The sequence below is a fragment of the Brienomyrus brachyistius genome, chromosome 10, assembly GCF_023856365.1.
Source record: "Brienomyrus brachyistius isolate T26 chromosome 10, BBRACH_0.4, whole genome shotgun sequence".
In the NCBI taxonomy this organism is placed as follows: domain Eukaryota; kingdom Metazoa; phylum Chordata; class Actinopteri; order Osteoglossiformes; family Mormyridae; genus Brienomyrus; species Brienomyrus brachyistius.
The window spans coordinates 27,441,261-27,467,203 of NC_064542.1; the positions used below are offsets into that span (position 1 = coordinate 27,441,261).

Sequence of the window (25,943 nt, forward strand, 5' to 3'; positions counted from 1 at the left end):
TTTTGGTAAAATCACATTACAGTCACACCTGGGAAATCTTGATGTCTGGAAAGTGCTGGTGTCCAAGTTGGATAGAGTAGTACTACATAGGTATTACTGCAGGCCCATACGGCCCCATAATCTAAGTGGCTTAACAACTAATGAACTCAGAGGTGATCTTTGGCCTGTACTTCCCTCGTCCTCTCTCTCTCTCTCTCTCTCTCTCTCTCTCTCTCTCTCCCTCTCTCTCTTTGTATTGCAGGGTTGTAAGAATATACATAACTTTTCCATCCTCATCCCTTGCTCTGGGACTGGTCCCTGCCCAAATCGGGGCTACAGCCCCCAGGAGGAACTAAAGGAAGTAATGGTAGGGAATTTTTAGGAAACCCCTTATGAAGTGGAAGTGAAATCGATATCTTCTGGGAAACAGCATGATGTGTAATTCTGATATATTTCACTTTTTTTCTTTTAATCTGATTCTTGAGCTCGTGAATTCTTGTCAACGCGACGAGGACGAAATGTCTTTTCTTGGTTTATTTGTTCCAAGGGCTGGTTATCAGGATATATAACTGGTGTACAATTTACATGCGAATTGTTTCCCATCTGCTGGGATTATAGTAGCCTTTCTCCAACGTCGGCTTCCCAAGCATCAGGAATACCGGATGGTTGAGAAAGCATGCTAAATGGGTCTCAGGGCTACTGGAAGATAGAGTCCCCCCCCCACACCCCACAGCCAGCCTGGGATCGTCCACCTCATGCAGCAGACATACGGCTGACCACCTGCTGAAGCTTGGCCCTGAAGGTTAGTGCTATTTAACATCTTTCTGTAACTTTGATTCTCCATGTCTCTCCTGTACGCCATAGTTTTGCTTCTCTTCCTTAGTTTACTGCAGATAATTTCTTTTCCTTTTGCGTCCTGGATTTTTCCCTCTATACGACGTACTAATTCCATGCAAAGATCATCAACGCAAAGATATAATTCAATGACGTTATATTCTATAATATTTATGTAACGCTGACCAGAGATCAGGAAATTTGTGTGGTAAGGACAGCAGGGGTGACCTACACGCAGCTATGCAGAGCGTCGATGTCACCACCCACTTCCAGATTAACGTGCTCGCATGTCCCTCAAATATCAGCTGTTGATCACTGTTTGAAATTATTAATGAGAGTTAACTTTGAATGTCCTCCACACCATTTAGACCAGTTACACCAGTGCTTCCCTGCAGTCCCCTAACGATCTAAATCTATGGTTTTGCTTATTACCTATTATCTTATACTTCTGACTGTCCCCACATGCTGATCTTACTAATGTTGAAACCAGTCAGTACGTTTTTCCCTCAGGAAAACCCTCAGGTGTGATTCATCCGAACCGCATCTACCTACATGCAATTTGTATACTGGAGCAGGACCCTCCACCTTCTCCGCGTTGTTCTGATGAATTACATGTCGTATCTGCGCTTCATTATAAGTATCGTTAAGCGTATTGTTGCAACAGTAATTTGATCTGAGACTTTCAAAGGTGTTGCAATAGATGTGAATGCACCTCTGCTGTTAGACAGAGTAATGCCTTTTCCGGAAGGGTTTGTATGAATTACACAGGACCCTCCGTAGTGCATTTGTTAATTAGCAAGCAAACAAGGACCGGCACAGGCGCTGGTAAAGATGGCGGCTTTTGCTGACTGTGTAGTAATCCCATTGGTCGGATATGTTGCATTGCCTTACCTGGCCTTGGTCTATTTTTGGGTGGTTGGAGATGATGGAGCCAAGACCCCGTACCTCTGAACCTGTTTCATTACCTCTCTCTCTCTCTCTCTTTTTCTCTCCTCACTGTTTCATGTAGCTGATCTACTAGGCTGGTTCATAAGCTAACAGGGTAACCATCATGGACATCCATATATTTAACGCTGTTGCCTCAGCTATCCTGGGCCCTGCCAACCCGGGCTTCTGTACGTCTGTTGCCCCGCTAGCACATCCTAATGTGCAGCCCAAGCATATAACATTTTTCTTGTCGCTCTTCATTTAAAATTTGTTTTTTTCTCCTTCTGTTCCGAACACTTAACTCTGAAGAGGCCAACACTTTTCTCTCTGCCTTGACTGATATTTGCTGAGGTACTAATAGGCTTGTGTGATATAAGAGGAACCTCCTGTTAGCTTATTATGGGATGTCAGTGTATTTTTGTAGCCTCTGGTATATGGCTATAGTGTTTGTCCTTATTACAACCTCTCTCCATCTTACAGTCCTCATTTCACACATGGATATGACCACAGTGACGGAACGTCCAGACTTGAGATGCTTCAGTTTGTCCTGGGGGGACAAGGGAGAGTAGCTAATTGCTCCCACACAGCACCTGTTCCCAGAGCAACCCCGTGCCTCATCCCTAGTGTTGTGTTCCACAGCTGAACTATGGCGCCCTGCTCAGGATCCTGCTGGTACTACATCCTCTCCCATCACCCACGGTGGTATGAGTCACCTTACAAGACCAGGATGTGGGGTGTGTGTCAGTCAGGACCAAGCTTGGGAGCCGTCTTGGGGGCCATAAGCATGCCATGGGTGCATCACTCTCACAGAGGGTGGGGTTTCTGGGTGTGGCTCCCTCTGCTGGCTGTAGCCTTATTGCCCAACCCTGCCTGGACTGCCACTTACAAGGTGGCCATCGTGGGGCCCTGGACATGCGATCCTCTGTATTCCAAAGCTCTACCTGAACAGGCCGCTCGTTTGGCCACTAGCCACATCAACAAGGACCCCCACCTCAATAAGGGCTACTGGTATGACTACACCTTAGTCAACGAGGACTGCCGGACGTCACAGGCTCTGGCCCGCTTTGCCGAGCTGGAGGGGTACGCCTCAGCCATCCTGGGCCCTGCCAACCCGGGCTACTGTACGTCTGCTGCCTTGCTAGCCAGGAACTGGGACACTGCTATCTTCTCATGGTCCTGCCTGGACCCAGTCATGGATAAGGACACGTACCCCACCTTTCTGCGACCTTTGCCTCTGTCGGCGCGCGTACTGTTCTCCGTGCTGCGCTTCTTCCACTGGGCTCACGTGGCCATCGTGACCTCGGGGGATGACCTGTGGGAAGCCACCGGGGAGGAGCTGGCCTCCTCTCTGCGAGCTCTCGGGCTTCCAGTCTCAGCCGTGGTCTCCATGGAGATGGGGGAGCTTGGTTCCCGTAAGGCGCTGAGAACCATCAAAGATCTGGATCAAGTCAGAGGTGGGTGTGCGGATCCTGCCAGCGGCCGGTGCTCAGAATGATCGTCAAAGGCGATTCTTGTATCTTCTCTTCTCCATTTTGTTATTCAGAAGGAAGTTTTTATACATATGGCTTTTAACAAATCAGCACCATCATGGTTTTTCGCCCCCCAAAATGTACATCCGGAAATTAGGTTGCACTCTTGAATTTGTAACCCATGAACCCAGAATGCTAAGATAGGTGGTCGGTGACCGGTCTACATTTAGGTGATTGATGCATCCATAATGGCAAAGGTTCTCCATAAAAATCCATAGAACTTTTTTCCCCTTTGAGTTAACAATCTGAAGAATAGTAGATACTACTAAAAGTCTTTGGCAAGGTTAAAAAAAAAAGACATGCCTTTCTCCTCAGTGGTCATTATGTGCATGCACTCGGTGCTGATTGGTGGAGAGGCTCAAATGGACCTACTGAACACGGCCCTAGACATGCGCATGGCGGATGGGGGCTATGTCTTCATCCCTTATGACACGCTGCTGTACGCCCTGCCCTACAAGAGCGTGCTCTACCCAGCCCTGGTCAATAACACCAATCTGCGAAGGGCCTATGACGCTGTGCTCACGGTCACCGTGGACTCAGGGGAACGCAACTTTTATGAGGCCTTCAGGGACGTTCAGGAGAGCCTCGAGCTCCACCCTGGCACCCCGGCTGAGCAGGCAAGTGTGTGACCCAAGCAATGTGCTCATGTGACCATAAGCATGTCGCTTCACACCCATCTGCCATAGGTGCACTGTATGGGGATTGAATATTGCTGAGATGTGATGTAAGACAGAGTGAAACTATCTTGTTGAATCCAGGCATTTTTCTTGTCCTCCTTTCCTGTAGGTGTCGCCATTCTTTGGAACTATTTACAATGCAGTGTACTTCCTGGCCATGTGTGTGGAGCAGGCACGAATGGGGAAGAGCCGCTGGGTGTCAGGGGAGGCTCTGGCCCGTGCCAAGGGTGGTTTCAAGTTTTCTGGCTTTAATCAGCCTCTGTCAGCAGGCAGGAACGGGCTGGAGGCCCGGTACGTGGTGCTGGACACCGATGGACGGGGCCCAGAGTTTCACGTGACCCATGTGCTCGAGGCTCCACACACCCACGGCGATATCGGCGGCCTCAAGTACCTTGGACGTGCCATCCACTTCCCAGGAGGATCTCCCAGCAGCGACTCCACTTGCTGGTTCAGTCCATACATCACCTGCAGAGGGGGTGAGACAACCACAGATGGGGGGGGGGGGGGTCTAGCCAGTCATATGAAGGAGCTTTTCTGTGTCAAATGCGTGAACCTATGGATGCTGTCCTCTCGTTAACACCTAGGAGCAGGGAAAATAGTTTTTGTTGAAAACATCCAGTTTTGTAGAACATAACATGGGACACCAGCAGAGCCTTCCACTGAGTAACTCTAGGGTGAGTTGCTCCATAGATCTACAGCAGGATGGAGATTGTCCTCTCCATTAGGGGAACTTCTGGATCAGTAAAGAATTTCAGCAGAGCATCACCAACAACCAGAGGTGGAGATTTGAGGTCCAGAGAGTTCAAATACAGACCAAGACTTTATTTCAACCGACCAGTTGAGTCCTCTGTGACTGTTTATATCTCTACTTCTGCCAACAACATAATTTCTCCTGGAAATGAGGAGAAAATCTATTATGATTTATACATGAGAAAAACCAGTTTGTCATGCTAGAACTTTGGGCTACTCCGTGACTTTGGGCAGGATGGTGTCCACAGGTCCTTGAGGAACAGCACATACACATTGGTTCTCAGGCTGACCTTGTCAATGAACCTCTTCTCCCAACAGGCATTGATGGAGCTTCCCTTTTGCTCATTTTCATCCTGGTGAGCTTCTTGGTGGGAGCTGGACTGTTTTTCAGGTGGGCCAGCAATGTAACATGTAGCCTTTTTAATGTGGTCCAGTGTGCGTAATTAAACCTAGATACCATGTACCGTGCACATTGCCGCTCACTGACCATCTCCACATGTCTGTTCAGGGAAAGGATTCGGAAAGTCTGGTCAATATTCGGAGAAGATGAAGATGAAGAAGGTGCCACCAAACTGGTGCTGACCCTAGAAGATCTGGTGTTCATCAACACACAGTTCAGCCGAAGGGTCAGTATGATCGTCTGCATCATCTACACCATGTGTGTGTGCAGGGATGTAGCTAGAGATGCTGGTCTCCTCACCCAAATCTGCCAGGGTATCCATGTCCCTACTGCACCTCTGTGTGTGCGTGTGTGTGTGTGTGTGTGTGTGTGTGTGTGTGTGTGTGTGTGTGTGGATTATGTTTATATTACATTGCGGGCACCAAATGTTCCTCACAATGTAATAAAAACCTGTGATTTTGATGTTGTGGGGACAGTTTGTCAGGTCCCCAGAAAGATCTTTGAATATAATAAAAATTGTATGCAGACTGAGTGACTTGTGGTTCCCAGGACTGTAACATACGGTGAGGAAGCCTGACTTTAGGTCATCGGCCTAGGCTTAGGTCTTATCTCAGAAACAGCAAAACATGGACTGTGTGACTTTTGGAGGGTTTTTTTAATCAAATACATTTTTTAAATCAAAAAATTATTTGAATAGTGGGAATGGTAAATGAAGTTACACGGTGCCTCCCCTGTGGAAATACAACACAAGTGTATCTACCAGAATGTAAAATGTGTATTACTCTAGTGGTGCGTGCAAGTGTGGTCCTGTAGTGTACCTTACCAATGTACACCAATGTAAACGGTAGAGGTTTAAGATATTGCGATATGCGTGAAATAAGCTGCCAATACACCCGGGGTATAACGAAATACAAGCATATGTTATTTATTGAATCAGCGATACTAAGTAATAAGAACCTTAGAATAGATTCATCAAAATAATAATAATGATAATAATAAAAGATCACAGAAAGTGGCAAATTCTAAAACTATTTGGCTGCAGCCTACCGAGCAAAGGGTGACTTAGCAGGCTGAGTCCCTCACTACCCACTGTTGAATACTCCAGCTGTGTAATAGTGGGAGCAGGCAAATTAAGAGATATAAGGGTATACAGGCAATCACAACACAGTTCACGAGCAAAAAATAAAGAAAAAATAATGATAATAAGCGCGCCGTTGGGGCACCGGTTTGCTCTCTGAGCTGTGGGCAATACAGCACTAACTGCAATGCCCCTCCACGTCACCAGCATTGCGGCTGAGACAGGAAAAGAAGAACGTACGTGTGTCTGTTTTCGCTACGATCCACCATCCAGGTCAGGCGAATATGGCAAGCCGTCACTTGACTGGATATGTATTGCAGATATCTCTAATTCAATTCTTCCTAGTCAAAAAGAGCATTTCAGATATCCACAATTGTCATTTCAGATATCCACAATTGTCATTTCAGATATCCACAATTGTCATTTCAGATATCCACAATGACATTCTTTCTAGGAGAAATTAAGTCACTTTTGCCATTCATGTCTATTGGGCTTTTAATTTCAGATAGCCACAATTATATTTCGGATATCCAGAATGATCATCTGGAATGTTCATTTTCTATATCTGCAATTGAATTCTTACTAGGAAAAACTCCCATTTCATATATCCGAAAGGATACCACCATTCTAGATATCCATATAAAGTAAATACTCTGAATCGAAATACACCAGAATAGCTCAGTGTCGGCTGAAGTCCAGCTTTCTGTTTTCTCTCTCTCTCCTTCCCTCCTCATCTAGAAGCTGAATGAAGGAAACATAATAAAGAGTATCCTGTATGTGAAGACATCCAGCAAATTGTTATCTGGGCAGAGTTACATCTACACTTCTCCTGACAGCTCCAACATTGCCGTCTTTCAGGTGATCATCGCTCATTCCCAGCCACCCCCCCACGCACATACTCATAATTGGCTGGTTCGCAAAGTGACCGAACATGCTAACATGCTAACACCGAGCCAAAAGGAGACTCCAGCTGCTTCCTTGATTTGCGGTTAATCAAAAAGAAAATCAGCGGCTTGTGCGACTGGGAGTCATAATGTTCGTTTGTGTAACGACTCTGTTTCCCAGTCAGCTCCTGCACAGCCTAAGATGGAAAAGTCATGTTTGGTCATGGTGTTCTGCAGAGTGCATAACTCCTATTGTCATCCCCCAGGGCGACTGGGTCTGGCTGAAAAAGTGGTTTGTTGGAGACCAGGTGACAGAGATTAATAAAAGCACCAAAGCCATTTTCAGCAAGGTGAGGTCGGTGTCTGGGAAAGAAGGGGTAGGGAGATACTTGGCCATTTGAGACCACAATGTAAAACTTGACCCTTTGTCTTTAAAGACATTCTGAACATACAGATAGAACCATTATCCTGGATTAGAAGTTCCCAGGACTAGGCCTTGTGGTCTGGTTATACAAAGGGCACCTGAGAGGATAAATGGTGACTTCCTAATGTACTTCATCTAATGTAAACTTCCTAAAGTGTGCACTTCATCTAGTGTAAACTTCCTAAAGTGTGCACTTCATCTAGTGTGAAATCCCTACAGTATGCACTTCATCTAATGTAAACTTCCTAAAGTGTGCACTTCATCTAGTGTAAAACCCCTACAGTATGCACTTCATCTAGTGTAAAATTCTTAAAGTATGTACTTAATTGAATGTGACATGATCCTGCTTCTTGACTTCTTCTCCCTAAACAGCTAAGGGACATGAGGCAAGAGAATCTGAACCTGTACCTTGGTCTGTTTCTGGACTGTAACATCTTTGGTATCGTGATGGAGTACTGTCCGAGGGGAAGTCTGCAGGATCTCATCAACAATGCGGACATGCGTCTGGACTGGATGTTCAAGTCGTCCCTTATCATGGACCTCATTCGGGTCAGACAGATGGAACACTATCCTATACTGAATACAACAATGGGATATAGTGTTATATATGTGTTTATGTCTATGGTAAAAGTACCTTGATTATCCACAGTCTGATATCTCACACCTCTTTGTCCACCATCCTTTAGGGGATGAAGTACCTTCACAACCACAACATCATACATGGCCGTCTCAAGTCTCGTAACTGTTTGGTGGACGGGAGGTTTGTTCTGAAGGTCTCTGAGTATGGCTACAACAGCATCATGGACTGTCAGAATATCAGCATAGAGTCCCAGGATGCTGAGGGTGAGAGTCGGTCTGAAGCCCAGGGGAGGGTGAGAGGTTCTCACATCACTTACCCCACTTTGTGTGTTGATCTTCTTCTATCCATGTTTATTTGCTTATCAACAAAATTAGCTTTGAATCCAAGTGCATTATAATAATATATTCTCAGTAATACTAGCTTATTCATTATGCAGAATATTTCATGGTAGAGCATCTTTCATGGGATTTGGTCACTATTTCTTTAACAGTGTTTTCCCTTCCATGTTTCCCATTTTTCATGTAACTGAATTTAGTTTTCACCTGTTCATAGATTATCTTTGGACTGCTCCAGAACTTTTGAGGAACCCAGTCCTGCAAAAGAAGGGCACCTACCAAGGTGATGTCTACAGCTTTTCCATCATCCTCCAGGAGGTTGTTACCCGCAACACCCCCTTCTGCATGCTGCACATGCCCTCAGATGGTGAGACCACAATGTCTTCTTAGTTCTGAGGAATAGATAGAGGGGGTAGGTCTCTGATTAGCCCCTGAGCAAGGGCGATTCTGGCATCCTTTTTATAAGGCGTGGGGCACCTTTCACCTCTGGTCAGTTCTCCTGTAGCCCTGCCCCTGTATATGTCTCTGACCCTGTGTTCTTGCATGTTTCTCAACGGCAGAGATCATCCAGAAGCTGAAGTCTCCTCCACCACTGTGCCGGCCCATAGTCCCTATCGAGAAGGCCCCAATTGATTGCCTACAGCTAATGAAGCAGTGCTGGAGTGAGGACCCCAAGAAGAGGCCAACCTTTGAGGAGATCTTCCATCAGGTGAGATGGATACACACCTGCAAGAACTTCTCCAGGAAGACCACAAACTTCAGACTCATCACTGACAATCTGCCCCCCCCAGTTCAGAAATGTGAATAAAGGGAAGAAGACCAATCTCATTGACTCTATGCTGAGAATGTTGGAGCAATACTCCAGCAACCTGGAAGACCTGATCCGGGAAAGGACGGAGGAGCTTGAGGTGGAGCGGCAGAAGACCGACCAGCTGTTGGCACAGATGCTTCCCCGGTCCGTGAGCCCCTCTTCTTACAGCACAAAATTGCTCACTGATATGTTTTTTTGTTATTCAGTGTTCTTGCCCACATAGTCTATGCCTGCTTCTTCAACCTTCTCCAGGTCAGTGGCCCAGGCCCTGAAGGTGGGCAAGCCGGTGGAGCCAGAGCATTTTGACGAGGTTACACTGTACTTTAGCGACATTGTGGGCTTCACCACCATCTCGGCCCTCAGCGAGCCCATCGAGGTGGTGGACCTACTCAATGACCTCTACACACTCTTTGATGCCATCATTGGAGAGCACGATGTGTATAAGGTCTGTTATAGTATTTGTGTGTGATAAGTCTGTATGTGATTACGTGCTATTTATCCCGTGTGTGTGACTCACCTCAGGTGGAGACCATTGGTGATGCATACATGGTGGCATCTGGGGTCCCCAACCGCAATGGATACCGACATGCCGCCGAAGTGTCCAACATGTCCCTGGACATCCTGCACTGCATCGGGGCCTTTAGGATGAGGCACATGCCTGATGTCAAGGTCAGGATCCGTATCGGCCTGCACTCAGGTGAGGGGGTCTTGTGCACATATCTCCAGTACAGTCTTCATTCCAAAAACACTGTCAGGTGTCAATTTAGCTGATAGTGTCCACATAGCATAGCCGGATCTGTAAAAGATGAATTGTGATGTCACATTCGTGGTTGTCCTCGTAAGTTATAGGATTACTTATTTATGATAGAAACCTTGTTTCCTCCGGGTACTCCGGTTTCCCCCCACAGTCCAAAGACATGCTGAGGCTAATTGGAGTTACTAAATTGCCCATAGGTGTGCATGTGTGAGTGAATGGTGTGTGAGTGTGCCCTGCGATGGGCTGGCCCCCCATCCTGGGTTGTTCCCTGCCTTGTGCCAATTGCTTCCGGGATAGGCTCCGGACCCCCCGCGACCCAGTAGGATAAGTGGTTTGGAAAATGGATGGATGGATGGATGGATAGAAACCTTCACCAAAGAGCTGGCTATATATCTCTCATGTATGCTCAGCATGCCTACGCATGTTCAGGAGAACAAACTCTACTGTGCCCACCAACCCCTCTCATGTCCCCTTCCTCGCTTGGCAGGTCCGGTGGTGGCAGGAGTAGTGGGCCTCACAATGCCTCGCTACTGTCTCTTTGGGGACACGGTCAACACGGCCTCACGAATGGAGTCCACAGGGTTGTGTGAGTACCAGAGAAATGTTACCAGCTCCAAACTGTACTCTGCCTCCATCATTGCTTACAGATATGTGACCTTCTTGTCTGTCCCATCTCACTGTTGCTGCTCATAGTTGCTGCTCATAGTTGCTGCTCACTGTTGCTGCTCATAGTTGCTGCTCATAGTTGCTGCTCATAGTTGCGTGACCACAGCTGCCCAGACTTTGCAAGAGTGCCAGCTTTAAGGGTGGATGCAGGAGAGGTGGGATTAGTAAGGGTATGGAAAGATGCCTCCTGCTCTCACACCAAGTTCAGCCAGTCAAGGCGATTAGTGGTTTAGGGATCATTTATTAAAGACTGCGCTGTTGGCCCGCGATTACGAGGGTATGCAATCCAGCTTTACATCGTCTAAGTCTGGAGGACACTTACCTTAATGCATCCTTTGCTGATTTGCGAGGAGCCTGGAAGTGTTGCCTGTTTTTACCCAAAGCAGCTAAACTCTAGTTTCCCACTCAAGGGAACTAGCATGCTGTCCGCGAGACTGAAACCGGAAATGCCGAGAGCTGTGGGAGTGGAGAAACCTCATTAGATCTTGGATCTAGTGCCTCACTTGCCTGGCCGTCACACCTCGGTCGAGGATGAGTCCAGGTTGGCTGTGAGGAGATTTCTTGAAGTGTTTGATGAGGGAATGTTGGCAGACAGATCCAGCAACACCAAGTGACAGTCTAGGATGTCGAGGGATCAAAAAGCTTAACGTGGACCTACTTGTTATGACAGCACTGCATTGTCAGGTTATACCCAAGGTAGAATTAACATCATATCATCACAGTGTATTGAGTGTGGTCTGGCAAGGCGTGAAATAACTGGTAGGGTGTCTTGTCTCTGACCTAATTATATAAATAATACATGCTGCATTTACATAAGTGTTGTTTTTTTAGGAATTGGTGTTACTGACAAATTGCTGCTAGCATTGGTACTCTTCCTCCATCACACCGTCAGCATTTGAATCTTAAATAATGTTTTAGTATAAATAATGCATGCTTGTATTCATATTTGTCATGGCATGTGACCAGCACAGCTTTGTGTGTGTGTGTGTGTGTGCGTGTTTGTGGTGTGTGTGTGTGTGTGTGAGTGTGTGTGTGTGTGTGTGGGTGTGTGTGTGTGTGTGTTGTCTGTGGGGTATGTATATATTTCATTGTGAAGGCCAAATGTCTCCAAAATGTGATAAAAACCTGTTATTTTGACTTTGTGGGGACATTTTTTGCAAACCCTACGGCAATTTATGAACATCAGTAACTGCAGTCGAACTAAAAGAGCAAAAAGTCTTGTATAGGGGTGGAAGATGTTATTGTTGGGATTTGGGTTTGAATGGACGGTCCCCACAAACATATTATTTCAAATGTGTATGCGTGTGTGTGTGTGGTGTGTGTGTGTGTGTGTGTGTGTGCGTGTGTGCGAGCAGGTTTACCTATCCATCGTGTCCCCATAGCGTGATAAATATCTTTTTTTAAAAACTCTATTTTATAAAATCAGTGACTGCTATGAAAAATCTAAACTCTTGTATTTTGCTTGGTTACTTATGGTTATGGTTAGGACAGGGTGGGGGTTAGGGTTGTCATAGTTAGCGTTAGCATTTTTCCCATTGAAGTGAATGAGCGGGCCCCATAAGGATAGGTATACCCTACATGTGCGTACGCACATGTGTCGCAGGGGTGTCTCTGGAGTGTTCCGGATTCCCTGATCCTTTAAGAGGATGCTCAGGATTAACAGGAACATTCAGGACTCTGCGTTCAGTTTGCCAGTTACGGTCCATTCACAGTCACGCAAAGCACTTCATTAAAGGAAGTCGATCTCCTTTCCTTCCTCTCTAACTGCAGTCCTTTTAATAAATGTGAGAACGGCAGCGAACCCTCAGTCAGGGTCATGTGGCCTTGAGGCCTCATTACAGCCACAGATGAAGTGACGAGTGACAGTATAAGGAGCAGAAGTAAGGATCGGCGTGGAAAAGGCAAACTGAACAGCATGCAGCCACAAGGTGGCGCTCAGGAGCGCTTGTGGACCACATGCTGATGAATGGGATGATGAAACATGATCTGCACCATAATCTGTTTTTGCTTCGGTGCTCTTGATTGGCTGCATTGTGCAGTATATGACTTTCAGTGTGACAAGACAATTTTATGGTGAATTTGTTTACTCGTTTTAACAATAATTAGCTTTTTTTTCCCCAGATCACAATATTTACTGTTTCCATTAAATGATAAGATTCGCTTAATTACTATCTTAGTTTTGACCTGCCGATGGAATTAGTGGTAAAGCTTGTCCCTCTAGTGGGTGTTTAGTGTACTGCAATTTTTTTTGTCTCATTTCGTACCTTTTTTAACCTTTTCTAAGAAGATGACGGCCATTGGCCATGTCCATCACACAATGACACACATGCACCAACAGCTTAAGTGAAAGGCATACAGAAATGTTAATAAATTGCCACACACCTGTATAGATAAACACAGCTGTCACACGTTTAATGCTGTTATGTACCCCAGCTTACAGGATACATGTCAACCAGAGTACCGTTGATATTCTGAGGAAGCTGACTATGGGCTATAAACTGGACATACGAGGCAAGACAGAGCTGAAGGTAGGTGCATTCCCAGCATGCACTGCACGGACTTCCCCACTTGGATGGCAGGCACACCGTTGGCACCTTCCAGAAGCAGGCCTGCAAGCAGTGTGACATTTATACTTACTATAGATACAGAATATGTCCATTCATCCTGTGTAATGAATGTCTCCAAAACTGATCTTTGTTGAAGTCGCATATTTTAGATGTGAATGTCATTTAATTAGACGAGATTAGTTGTATGTAAAGAGTGTTGGTCTTTTAACAGTTTGTATTACTTGTATATTTAACTGGAATTCAACTTATGGAAATATACGTTTAGCTAGTGTGTTCAAATTGAGACACATCAGAAAGAGAAACAGAGATATGGGAGAGCTTTACACACACACACACACACACACACCTTATGGGGCCCGCTCATTCACTTCTATGGGAAAAATGCTAACGCTAACTATGACAACCTTAACCCCCACCCAGCCCTAACCATAACCATAAGTAACCAAGCAAAATACAAGAGTTTTTGCATTTTTAGTTTTTTCATGGCAGTCAGTGATTTTCATAAAATATAGTTTTCCCTTATGGGGACCAGGAAACCGGTCCTCATAACGGAAAAAAAAACGGATATTTATCACGTTATGGGGAAAATGTGTCCCCATAAGGATAGGTATACCCGCTCACACACACACACGTTCACACACAACGATACAGCCCCACAAAGACACAGCGAGAGCACTTTATCGCATGAACAGGCGTGCTCATCAGTAGAACTCACTCTCTCTTGCCATTTCCAGGGGAAAGGAATTGAGGACACATATTGGTTGGTGGGTAGAGATGGATTCAACAAACCCCTGCCCATCCCTCCAGACTTGACCCCAGGGTAAGATCTGGCTGGTCTCTGTGAGGTGCAGCAGTCTGTCTGTAGACCTTCTTGTCAGCCACTGTCCTTCTCTGCTACTTTCCCTAGTTGTACGACAGCCGTGTCCATCTCAGACTCAGAAGGCTTTCCTTACTCTCTCCTTCCCTCTAGCGCTCCTGACCTCCCCCTGTTCACTTCTCCTCCTCTGCCCTCATCTCCTCTTGTTGCTCTCCTTCTCTGCTCAGGGCCAGCAATCACGGAATCAGTCTTGACGAAATTCCCGAGGATCGCAGACAGAGGTTCCTCGACCGGCAGAAAAGTATGAAATAACAGTCCAGGTAAAACAGAGGAGAAGAGAAAGTGTTTGTTTTAAAATCAGATTTCTGATTGGCCAGTAAGTGAATAAGCGCAATGTGAAAGAATCCAGTTTAGAATGCATGTGGAGCTGAGATTAATGTACGTGTGGGGTCTGTGTTACAGTTCCTGGTGGTTTTTTTATTTTTGGGGGGGGGGTGCTGTTTCAGAATGAGGAATGAAAGCAGAGACATCAGAATAGCGAACGTAGGTCAGGGCTTCACCCTGGTCAGCGGTGCTGACTGACAGCAGTGTATCGTGTGTGGCTTCTACTCTACAGACAGCACTGCCCTGCATGATCACCCAGAATGCAATGTTGGAGGTAGCAGCTGATCCTGAGAGTGTGGGGGCGTGTTCGCTTCTGCTGCTCCTCTGTATCTCTCCACTCACTGAGCTAGACTCACATCCATCCATCTTCGACTCTTCAGTGGCTTCACCAAAACACTTGCAGCTGTCGTCTTCTCCCCCACCCCCCCGCCCTTATGAGTTTATTTGACTCTAATCTGATTATGGTATATGAAGTTCCTCCACACTGCTTAAATTCAGGATCAAAGGTGCTCCTCCATCTGTGTGTAAAGGAACTGTGAGCGTTTGGATGAGACCAAAGTTGGCGCTTTCTAGGCAAACCCTACGGCATCCTGGAATATTTAACATTTGCGCAGTAGTAGCCAATAGGAAAGGGACGGGTATGTGAAATGGGCCAGTCAGGCTGGTAGAAGACAAACATTTTCCTCGGATTTAAATGCTGATTCTGAAGTGGGAGGGAAGCCTTTGGCGCTAATAGGTGTAGTCTGTTTGCATTTCAGGGCCCCAGTCTGTTTGCATTTCAGGGCCTCAGTCTGTATGCATTTCAGGGCCCCAGTCTGTTTGCATTTCAGGGCCCCAGTCTGTATGCATTTCAGGGCCTCAGTCTGTTTGCATTTCAGGGCCCCAGTCTGTTTGCATTTCAGGGCCCCAGTCTGTTTGCATTTCAGGGCCCCGGTCTGTATGCATTTCAGGGCCTCGGTCTGTATGCATTTCAGGGCCTCAGTCTGTTTGCATTTCAGGGCCCCAGTCTGTATGCATTTCAGGGCCCCAGTCTGTATGCATTTCAGGGCCTCAGTCTGTATGCATTTCAGAGCCTCAGTCTATATGCATTTCAGGGGCTCAGTCTGTTTGCATTTCAGGGCCTCAGTCTGTTTGCATTTCAGGGCCCCAGTCTGTATGCATTTCAGCGCCTCAGTCTGTATGCATTTCAGGGCCTCAGTCTGTTTGCATTTCAGGGCCTCAGTCTGTATGCATTTCAGGGCCTCATTCTGTATGCATTTCAGCGCCTCAGTCTGTATGCATTTCAGGGCCTCAGTCTGTTTGCATTTCAGGGCCTCAGTCTGTTTGCATTTCAGGGCCCCAGTCTGTTTGCATTTCATGGGCATATTCCCCCCCACAAAAAAGGAACATGGGATGCAATCCCAAGACACCCCAATTAAGTTTATTTATATATATATATATATATAAAACTTGTGATGCATCAATCATAGTACTGTACAATTTCATATTGTAAAGGAATAAAATATGCATTATACATATTTTTCTTTGGCTGTATTTGTGCTGGTGTAAATAAACAGTATAGATTGGTGTCTTGTTCTTGTTCTGATTTTTCCATATTTCTTTTGTGATTTAACTTATATTCCTTCAGTGTAGAAATGGGAAAATATCTAATACTTTGCATTTCAGATATGAAACAATGTATTTTAAAATGTGTACTTCTGCTCTGCCATGTAACACTGATGCACATTAAATTAAGGGTTTTCATGTTTTCTAAATACAGCTGCTTAACACACTGGTTTACACTTTGGTACAGGGTAATCTTTTAAGCATTTATTAGATAGGTGATGATTATACAAAGCACCTGTCGGTATTCCTTTACATAAATTGTTTTAAATATTATTTTATTCAAAAATAAGTGCGTGCATGACAGTTATATATTAAGAAAAGGACATAAGATACCATTTTTCAAATAAATCTTTCACATTATCGTGTTTCTTTTCCCAAACTTAGGATATATATTATTAGTTTGATACATTCTTCCAAGCAACGGTCTCCCCCATTAGTTGGTTAAATTGAAGATTTAGTGTACCTTAGAAATCTTTATCCTTAAGGATTTAAATATATTAAATAGCTAAATATTTAAATAAGCTCATATATTTACATTTGTGAAATGAAACATAAAAATTCAAATATATATAGCAGCGATTAGCCTCATTGCTCATACTGCATCCAAGCAAGCGCAGGTGAGAAGTCCGAAGTATCCCACCAACAGCTCTGCAACCGATGGGTTCTTAATGAAAAGGAGCTTGTGAGTGAGGAGCTGTGGATGAAGTGGAGAGAGGTCTGGGTGGACAGGAAGTCTCTGTGTTTAGCCCATGTTGATTGGAAGATGTGGGAAGCGTTCTCATTGGACAGCAGGTGTAGGGGAACTGGAGACCACATCGGAGGAGGCGCCTGAGGGCTGGGGCCAGCAGCATGTCATCCAAATGTTTCCCTTGCTCTTTGCCCAAGGCTTGGCGAACAGATAGGCAGCACAGTGATGTCAGAGATGGAGGTTCCCCTGAGAACGAGAGACGGTCGGGAGATTAGGAGACAGGCGGGGGCAGCTAGACTGGAACCATTTAGTTACTTAATCAATCTCGCTCCCAAAGCCTCACCCTCTCTGCTCAAGCACCAAAGCACATGCTATAAATATTGTGTTAATCTAGCTGACCATCTAATCTAGAGTGGCCTGCAAGGCTATTTCTCTAAGAGGCTGTACGGACATAGGAGGTTATTGTGTAATCGTGTGATTATTGTGTTTTGATGAAAGCTAGCAGTGACGTAGGCTGGTTCCCACTGCTATCGCATTCTGGTGTCCTTAAGCACTCACGGGGGGCGCCGTTCACGTAGCGCAGGCCGATGCGGCATCCGCCCCACACGCTGCTGGCAGCGGGGAACAGTGGGGCCCCTCGTGGCAAGCCCCGCATGGCCACACCCAGGAAGAAACCATCCACCACGAAGCCCAGGGTCCCAGCATCAGCGTCCAGAACCATGAGGATGCTGCTTGGCACGGCCACTGGGGGGCGCTCTCCCCCTCCCTCTTCTTTGCTTCCAGGGTAGAGACCCTGAGGCACGTTGCCATGCCAGAGTTGGTTGGAGCCCAGCTCCCACCCCCAGGACTCCTTATCTCCTCCGACCAGCACCCTGTAGCCTGATGTCTGTAGGGGGCACTGCTGAGTGGCCACGCCCACCACGGCGTGGCTCCCCCTCTCTGCCGGATCCCAGCTCACCTCCCACACGTGCAGCCCCGCCTCCTGCCCCAGGGCTGCCCGCACCGCGTCTGTACTCTGCTGACTGGGGACACGACGGGCCACCGCACCACCCTGCATCAGGCAGAAGTTTGGGGAATGATGGCTGGGGGCTCCAGAGGGACTGGGGGTCTGCTGCGGGGGCCGGCGGGGGTGTGCAGCAGGACTGCCAGACGAGACACCATGGATACAGCCAGAGGGTGAAACGTGGAGGGGGCCAATGAAGAGGAGGACGAAGAAGCTCTACTCCAGGTAGGGCCACTGTACAGCCATTTACACAAAGCTAACCCCATTCTGCCACACAGGAGAATCCAGACGGGTAACATCCAGGGCACTGTGGGCACAGAAGGAACAACGAAGGGTTATTTAGTGTCCAATACAGGATAGTTACCACCAGGTCAACCCAGTCCTTTTTGGGACCCTAAGCAAAGTTTGAGTAACCTCACTGAGGGGCCCCCTGGTGGCCTCTGGGCCCTAAGCGGCCTCTTCATTTGCTTACGCCTTGGCCCGACCCTGGCTTCCATGGTAAAATACCCCACAGATCTGCGATAGCAGTGGCCCACCAAGCAGGATGACCTATTGCAGGTCCAGCTTAACCCTAAAATGGTTGGCTAACGATGCGCTGGTCTGCATCCTGCGCAGAGGATTATCGAGAAGTTTGCGTGGGGGAAAAAAAAAAGATTCTTCAACTCTGAGCGATTTCTTTTTGTGTCAATAAGCCGGAACCAGCACTCAAGTTAAAAATGCATCCGTTAATAAATACATCAGTAATTATCAAAGATAAATATCGTTTTCCATTCCGGATATTTACAATGAGTTTCCAACAATATATGAAGATATATGCTTTTGTTTTGGAGAAAGTTGACCTCCATTGTGCTTTATATTAACTTTGAAGTACTACTGAGTTTTACCCTGGTACATTTCCACCACTGGACCGTTTTAACACCTCGAAAAGGCAGCTGACTCACCAGCTTGTCAGATGGATGTGTGTCCACAAACCGTCGTCTTATGCCTGCCCTGGCCAGTCTAGTTGCCTGTTCTCCCCGCTCCCGTGCTCCAGTAACCTGGTCTCAGAAGCTCCCTGGGCATCTGTGAAACTCCCCCCTTTGTAGCTTCAGCTGCCAGCTCTGGAACAGTGTACTCCTGCATCAGAGCGACGTCACAGGTGCTGCAGAGTCAAGGACTGTGGGGCCACTGACGTCTGCGCTACGTCATACCATACACATGTTGTGGCTTTTCTGGTCTGTTTGTGTTCTTTTGTTGTCGCAAACATGCAACGCAGGATATACTGCACATCTTATGCTACGAAATTAACAGACCAATTGCTGCGACCAGTTGCTGGCGAATGTCGCTCAATGGAAAATTCTTAAGTTCTGTAAGTCAAGATGATTTATATATTTTGAAAATGTTTGCAAAGCTGTGCTTCGGTAACTGCAAGATGAGTCTTAACGTTTATGATATTTAAACGGTGTTTTATATTGTTCACATTCAACGATGTTTCAGACAAAACCACAGAGACAAAAGTAGTCTGTGAAATCTCAAGATCAACACCTTAGTTAATGAAAGTATGTAAATATGATTTCTCGTACAAATATTGGAAGGTGACATTGTTGCTTGAAACCTCCAGATTTACTAAATGCTGCCTCCGCTCTGTCCTGTGTGTGCGTGTGTGTGCATAGTCCAAAGAAGTTTAGCTAGACCAGAGGCGGGGACCCTGTTCGATGGAGGGCCGGAGTCGGTGTGGGTTTTTGGGATCACCTCTCAATCAGCCAATAATAAAGCAGCGATTCTACAACTCCAGTCCTGGGGACCCTCTGTTATTGGCTGATTGAGAGGTCAGACCAATTAGTATCCCTCATTGTATTTCTATGTGCAGGTAGCTGCCCTGTAATGGACAGACATGCCAGGACAAGCCCCTACATTGTGCTCTGTGCTGCTAGGGGCAGATTAATGTATTGGCTGCCCTAGGTTATATCCTGGGGCCCCAGCAAACATCGGTGGCAACACCAGAGTGTCCGTGCTGATGTCAGCCGGGTCGGTTAATCTGGCCCCGCCCAAGACCCCTGTAACTCGACCCAAGAAAAACAATGGTGAGATGGATGGAGGTAGAACTATTCCATTGTTACCAATTAGCATCATAATGAGCAGTGTACAGATTCAGGTGTTTCTTCTGGGAAGAAAACCAGGCGTGGAGCTTAAATATTAAACAGAAAGTAAGTGTGAGGCTGTAGAAAAAGTGAAAGCAAAGAGAAATAAGGAAACACTATGAAAACCAGTAGTTGTGATGGTGGTTTTTATTCTGCCCATGGGTTCGGAGTCGGTTTGTGTTTTGAGCGCCCCCTGCTGTCGCTGTGGATGCTTGCTGCGCAGGCTGGGGGTCAGGGACATTTCCTCTCCACGGTCTGCTTGCCGCCCTCCTCGTACTCCTGCTTGGAGATCCACATCTGCTGGAAGGTTCCCTGAAGTAAAGAGCTGCTGTGTAAGTCTCCCTGCACAACAGCATGAGCATTCGTGGCTTCATCAACTAGTAAAATAATGGATGAACTGTAATAATAAGCATCCTTCTGCAGGGGTGATTCTAGGATTATTTAAGGCGGAGAGGCCATAATTCATATAAAGGGGCCGACCTTATCATTAGCCAATAATGTGTTTTGAATCGGTGAGTGACAGGGGAGGGGACACTCTAGGGGCCAATCAGCTTTCAGTTGGGGCCAGCGCCCCTGTGTCCCCGCCTCTGTACGTGTGTCTGCCTTTCTGCCAGGTGTGATGGGCACACACAGTGAAAAAGACAGACGGATTGGCAGACAGAGAAAGACGCCACTTAACGTCACTCACCAGGGATGCTAGTATGGAGCCTCCAATCCAGGGACTGAAGCGACGCTCCATGGAGCTGTTGCTGGCGATCAGCTTCAACCTCATGCTCTGTTCATTTGAGGGGGGTGGGGGGTCGGGTTGGGATGGAGAACAACATAGGCGGATTACAAATGCCCTTCTGGGATCTGTGTCCTGGCTGTGTCTTGCTGGAGATGCTATGGCCTCTCTGATCTGTACATCGTACACTGTGTCAGGGCCCATGCCCTTAACCTGCATGTCCGGCCGAGTGGGGCTCTCCCTACCGGGGGGGCCTTCTGGGACAACTCCCTGTTGAGCCTCTCAGTGAAGCCTTGTAGAAGAGTATTTCCCCCGGTGACAACAACACTGCCGTACAAGCCCTGAGGAAGACAGACACAACTGAGTAACAGCACTGAGAGACAGGCCCTGAGGAACAGAACACAGACACAATCGAGTAACAGCACTGAGAGACAAGCCCTGAGGAACAGAACACAGACACAATCGAGTAACAGCACTGAGAGACAGGCCCTGAGGAACAGAACACAGACACAATCGAGTAACAGCACTAACAGACAGGCTCTGAAGAACAGAACACTGACACAATCGAGTAACAGCACTAACAGACAGGGCTCTGAAGAACAGAACACAGACACAATCGAGTAACAGCACTGACAGACAGGCTCTGAAGAACAGAACACTGACACAATCGAGTAACAGCACTAACAGACAGGCCCTGAGGAACAGAACACAGACACAGTCGAGTAACAGCACTAACACACAGGCCCTTAGGAATACAGTCACAACCAAGTAACAGCACTGACAGACAGGCCCTGAGGAACAGAACACAGACACAGTCGAGTAACAGCACTGACAGACAAGCCCTGAGGAACAGAACACAGACACAATCGAGTAACAGCACTGACAGACAGGCCCTGAGGAACAGAACACAGACACAATCGAGTAACAGCACTGACAGACAGGCCCTGAGGAACAGAACACAGACACAATCGAGTAACAGCACTGAGAGACAGGCCCTGAGGAACAGAACACAGACACAATCGAGTAACAGCACTGAGAGACAAGCCCTGAGGAACAGAACACAGACACAATCGAGTAACAGCACTGAGAGACAGGCCCTGAGGAACAGAACACAGACACAATCGAGTAACAGCACTAACAGACAGGCTCTGAAGAACAGAACACTGACACAATCGAGTAACAGCACTAACAGACAGGCTCTGAAGAACAGAACACAGACACAATCGAGTAACAGCACTGACAGACAGGCTCTGAAGAACAGAACACTGACACAATCGAGTAACAGCACTAACAGACAGGCCCTGAGGAACACAACACAGACACAGTTGAGCAACAGCACTGACACACAGGCCCTTAGGAATACAGTCACAACCAAGTAACAGCACTGACAGACAGGCCCTGAGGAACAGAACACAGACACAGTCGAGTAACAGCACTGACAGACAAGCCCTGAGGAACAGAACACAGACACAATCGAGTAACAGCACTGACAGACAGGCCCTGAGGAACAGAACACAGACACAATCGAGTAACAGCACTGACAGACAGGCCCTGAGGAACAGAACACAGACACAATCGAGTAACAGCACTGACAGACAGGCCCTGAGGAACAGAACACAGACACAATCGAGTAACAGCACTGACAGACAAGCCCTGAGGAACAGAACACAGACACAATCGAGTAACAGCACTGACAGACAGGCCCTGAGGAACAGAACACAGACACAATCGAGTAACAGCACTGACAGACAAGCCCTGAGGAACAGAACACAGACACAATCGAGTAACAGCACTGACAGGCAGGCCCTGAGGAACAGAACACAGACACAGTCGAGTAACAGCACTGACACACAGGCCCTTAGGAATACAGTCACAACCAAGTAACAGCACTGACAGACAGGCTCTGAAGAACAGAACACTGACACAATCGAGTAACAGCACTAACAGACAGGCCCTGAGGAACAGAACACAGACACAGTCGAGTAACAGCACTGACACACAGGCCCTTAGGAATACAGTCACAACCAAGTAACAGCACTGACAGACAGGCCCTGGGGAACAGAACACAGACACAGTCGAGTAACAGCACTGACAGACAAGCCCTGAGGAACAGAACACAGACACAATCGAGTAACAGCACTGACAGGCAGGCCCTGAGGAAAAGAACACAGACACAATGGCGTAATAGCACTGACAGGCAGGCCCTGAAGAACAGAACACTGACACAATCGAGTAACAGCACTAACAGACAGGCCCTGAGGAACAGAACACAGACACAGTCGAGTAACAGCACTGACACACAGGCCCTTAGGAATACAGTCACAACCAAGTAACAGCACTGACAGACAGGCCCTGAAGAACAGAACACTCACACAATCGAGTAACAGCACTAACAGAAAGGCTCTGAAGAACAGAACACAGACACAATCGAGTAACAGCACCAACAGACAGGCCCCGAGGAATACAGTCATAACCAAGTAACAGCACTGACAGACAGGCCCTGAGGAACAGAACACAGACACAATCGAGTAACAGCACTGACAGGCAGGCCCTGAGGAAAAGAACACAGACACAATGGCGTAATAGCACTGACAGGCAGGCCCTGAAGAACAGAACACTGACACAATCGAGTAACAGCACTAACAGACAGGCCTGAGGAACAGAACACAGACACAGTCGAGTAACAGCACTGACACACAGGCCCTTAGGAATACAGTCACAACCAAGTAACAGCACTGACAGACAGGCCCTGAAGAACAGAACACTGACACAATCGAGTAACAGCACTAACAGAAAGGCTCTGAAGAACAGAACACAGACACAATCGAGTAACAGCACCAACAGACAGGCCCCGAGGAATACAGTCATAACCAAGTAACAGCACTGACAGACAGGCCCTGAGGAACAGAACACAGACACAATCGAGTAACAGCACTGACAGGCAGGCCCTGAGGAAAAGAACACAGACACAATGGCGTAATAGCACTGACAGGCAGGCCCTGAAGAACAGAACACTGACACAATCAAGTAACAGCACTAACAGACAGGCCCTGAAGAACAGAACACAGACACAGTCGAGTAACAGCACTGACACACAGGCCCTTAGGAATACAGTCACAACCAAGTAACAGCACTGACAGACAGGCCCTGAAGAACAGAACACTCACACAATCGAGTAACAGCACTAACAGAAAGGCTCTGAAGAACAGAACACAGACACAATCGAGTAACAGCACCAACAGACAGGCCCCGAGGAATACAGTCATAACCAAGTAACAGCACTGACAGACAGGCCCTGAGGAACAGAACACTGACACAATGGGAGTAACAGCACTGACAGGCAGGCCCTGAGGAATACAAACACAATCGTGTTGCAAGACAGATAGACAGATCCTGAGAATTAGTACTGACAACCACTTTACTGTCCACTCCCTGTACAATGTGAAAGTACTAACAAAGGTCTAGAGAAACCCTCAGATAAGTGTAACAGCACTGACAGATGTGCTTAGGAAGACAGACACCATAAGGTATCGTATATTTCTCGTGAACATTTCTGCTTTTAGGAATATATTTCTGAGACGGCAAACCCTGCACAGGCAGTCACTCACAGGGCGGATGTCTATGTCACACATGCCGATGCTGGTGGTGACCACGTGTCCCACTCCAAGCATGGTGTTCCCAGAGAGACCCTGGAGCAGGAAACAGATGGAGGCATTCAGAAACTCTCCACCCAGCAACACAAGTCCATAGAACGCGATGGTAACTGAGTGTGTATGTATAGCTAATTGTGAAAAATGAGGGTGCTAATTCAGTACAGTGGATTGTTGTGATGTCAGAATGGATGACCTTGACATTAGAAGGGTCTAAAAGGCCTTCTGGGATACGTAGTCTCTCTGCCCCGTAGTCGGTGGTATAGCCACTGGGCATCTCGTAGTGCACTGTGGGCATCTGGGCAGCAACTCTGGGTCAGAGGGCAGGGGGAAGTGTAGGGTGGAGGAGAAACACCAACTGATTAGAAGAGATGGAGGAAACGAAGGGTTGGGGAGGCACAATGTAACGGAGGACGATGTCTGCGAGTTTTGGTTTTGGGTTTATTTTAGCCTGTTCGTTAGTTTTATGTTTTTTTATTGTAAGGTAAGATAAGACAAGATAAACTTGATTAACCCCACGAAGGGAAACGCATTTATTTAAATGCCGTGTAATAAATCTCACCTCTGTCCTGCTAGGTCACTTTTAATCTGAATATGAATCTGAGATGGGGAAAAAAATGGAAGGAGGGAAAATGCATGCCGGTAAGAAATGAACAGTTCGGCTTTTAGTTTGTGATTTTCAGTATTAACTCACACAGAGATGCTGCTGACAGAGGATACCTCTAAGTAACTGACACTTCCGAAAAAAATGAGCAAATCTCGCTTCCTGTTTTTTTGCTGGTTTCGGGTCAGCCCACACCCCCCCCCCTATTTCAGTCCAAATGAATCGGCTCAGAGAGAGGCCGCCTGTGCTGGATCGAGCCACTTACTGCTCGTCATAGGGGGAGTCCGACACTTGGAGCACCGAAGCCTGAAAATCCTGAATGACTTCCTGGCAACCAGGGGAGAGAAAGAGAAAATATCTGCTGCTGCGGAACTTTTACGAGGGGCCCTGAGAGACGAGGACATGCTTTTAAACACAAACAGTAACTTCTCCTAAGGGTGAGAAGCCATCTTCCATGAAAGCTCACTTGTAGGTGTTTGGCCTGAGTTTTTTGGTATCCTGCCATAATAGTATCTTCACCAGTGCTTAAGTAATTAATATCTGAAGTAAAAAAAAACCTGACCACCCCATGGCTTTAAATGGACTAGAGATATTTTGGTCCCCACAACGTAAGGTACACCTGGACCACACACACACGCACATATACAACATACACACACACACGCCCGTACATTACACATGTATGTGTGCCACGACTTAGTGACTGGGGGCAGCTTTTCTTTCTTTGTCCAGTTGGGTGGAGCTCCTTCCCTCACTGGCTCCTGTGGTGGGGAGTGGGAGTGGGGGTGGGGGGTAGAGAGGATTACGTCATAACTGGATCCAGAGAAGAGTGTTCATTATAAAAGGTAGGGTGGAGCTCTGGAGGAGAACCAATGGGAAAATGCATGCAGGTGGATCAGTAAAAACGGCCTGAGCTTCAAAGCTCTAAATGTATGATACTTATAACTGTAGCTTGATATAAACGTCAACTGTCTACAGCTGGTAGAATGATGCAAATCTTAACTCACTTTGGTCTACAAATGTGGCAAATTAATCACTGAAAACACCAGAGGGACACCAAAAGTGAATGTGGTCTACAATGTCTGAGCTTAAAGGTGGACCACGGGGTCTTAAAACCCGAAAAACTAGACTATACAGTATCTCTATATAC

The 25,943-nt window shown here is 46.9% G+C and overlaps 3 protein-coding genes across 3 annotated transcripts in view; 1 reads left to right on the forward strand and 2 right to left on the reverse strand.

Moving 5' to 3' along the window:
- The first annotated feature begins 3,067 nt into the window (after positions 1 to 3,067).
- LOC125751136 (retinal guanylyl cyclase 2-like) lies at positions 3,068 to 14,384 on the forward strand. Its single transcript, XM_049029700.1, has 18 exons — positions 3,068 to 3,194; positions 3,585 to 3,886; positions 4,056 to 4,422; positions 5,015 to 5,087; positions 5,205 to 5,322; positions 6,913 to 7,032; positions 7,325 to 7,408; positions 7,855 to 8,031; positions 8,169 to 8,325; positions 8,615 to 8,764; positions 8,958 to 9,106; positions 9,189 to 9,352; positions 9,461 to 9,653; positions 9,731 to 9,905; positions 10,453 to 10,551; positions 13,065 to 13,159; positions 13,933 to 14,018; positions 14,243 to 14,384. Exons 1-18 carry the CDS (start codon positions 3,128 to 3,130, stop codon positions 14,325 to 14,327), a joined length of 2,661 nt encoding a protein of 886 aa, XP_048885657.1. The 5' UTR covers positions 3,068 to 3,127; the 3' UTR covers positions 14,328 to 14,384.
- A 1,874-nt stretch (positions 14,385 to 16,258) lies between these two features.
- si:ch1073-228j22.2 (SPRY domain-containing SOCS box protein 4) lies at positions 16,259 to 19,339 on the reverse strand. Its single transcript, XM_049029701.1, is given in 4 exon segments — positions 16,259 to 16,938; positions 17,251 to 17,814; positions 17,817 to 18,002; positions 18,637 to 19,339. Coding segments are annotated over 3 exon segments (1,011 nt in total). The 5' UTR covers positions 17,995 to 18,002; positions 18,637 to 19,339; the 3' UTR covers positions 16,259 to 16,669.
- A 608-nt stretch (positions 19,340 to 19,947) lies between these two features.
- The window catches only part of LOC125750248 (actin-like protein 6B), a 10,726-nt gene continuing 4,730 nt past the window's right edge, over positions 19,948 to 25,943 (reverse strand). The window contains exons 3-9 of the mRNA XM_049027733.1: positions 25,465 to 25,554; positions 25,059 to 25,120; positions 24,386 to 24,500; positions 24,148 to 24,228; positions 20,785 to 20,880; positions 20,504 to 20,590; positions 19,948 to 20,127 (exon numbers count right to left, since the gene is read on the reverse strand). Of these exons, the coding sequence (XP_048883690.1) occupies positions 20,047 to 20,127; positions 20,504 to 20,590; positions 20,785 to 20,880; positions 24,148 to 24,228; positions 24,386 to 24,500; positions 25,059 to 25,120; positions 25,465 to 25,554 (612 nt within the window). The 3' untranslated portion in view covers positions 19,948 to 20,046. The remainder of the gene's footprint in view (positions 20,128 to 20,503; positions 20,591 to 20,784; positions 20,881 to 24,147; positions 24,229 to 24,385; positions 24,501 to 25,058; positions 25,121 to 25,464; positions 25,555 to 25,943) is intronic.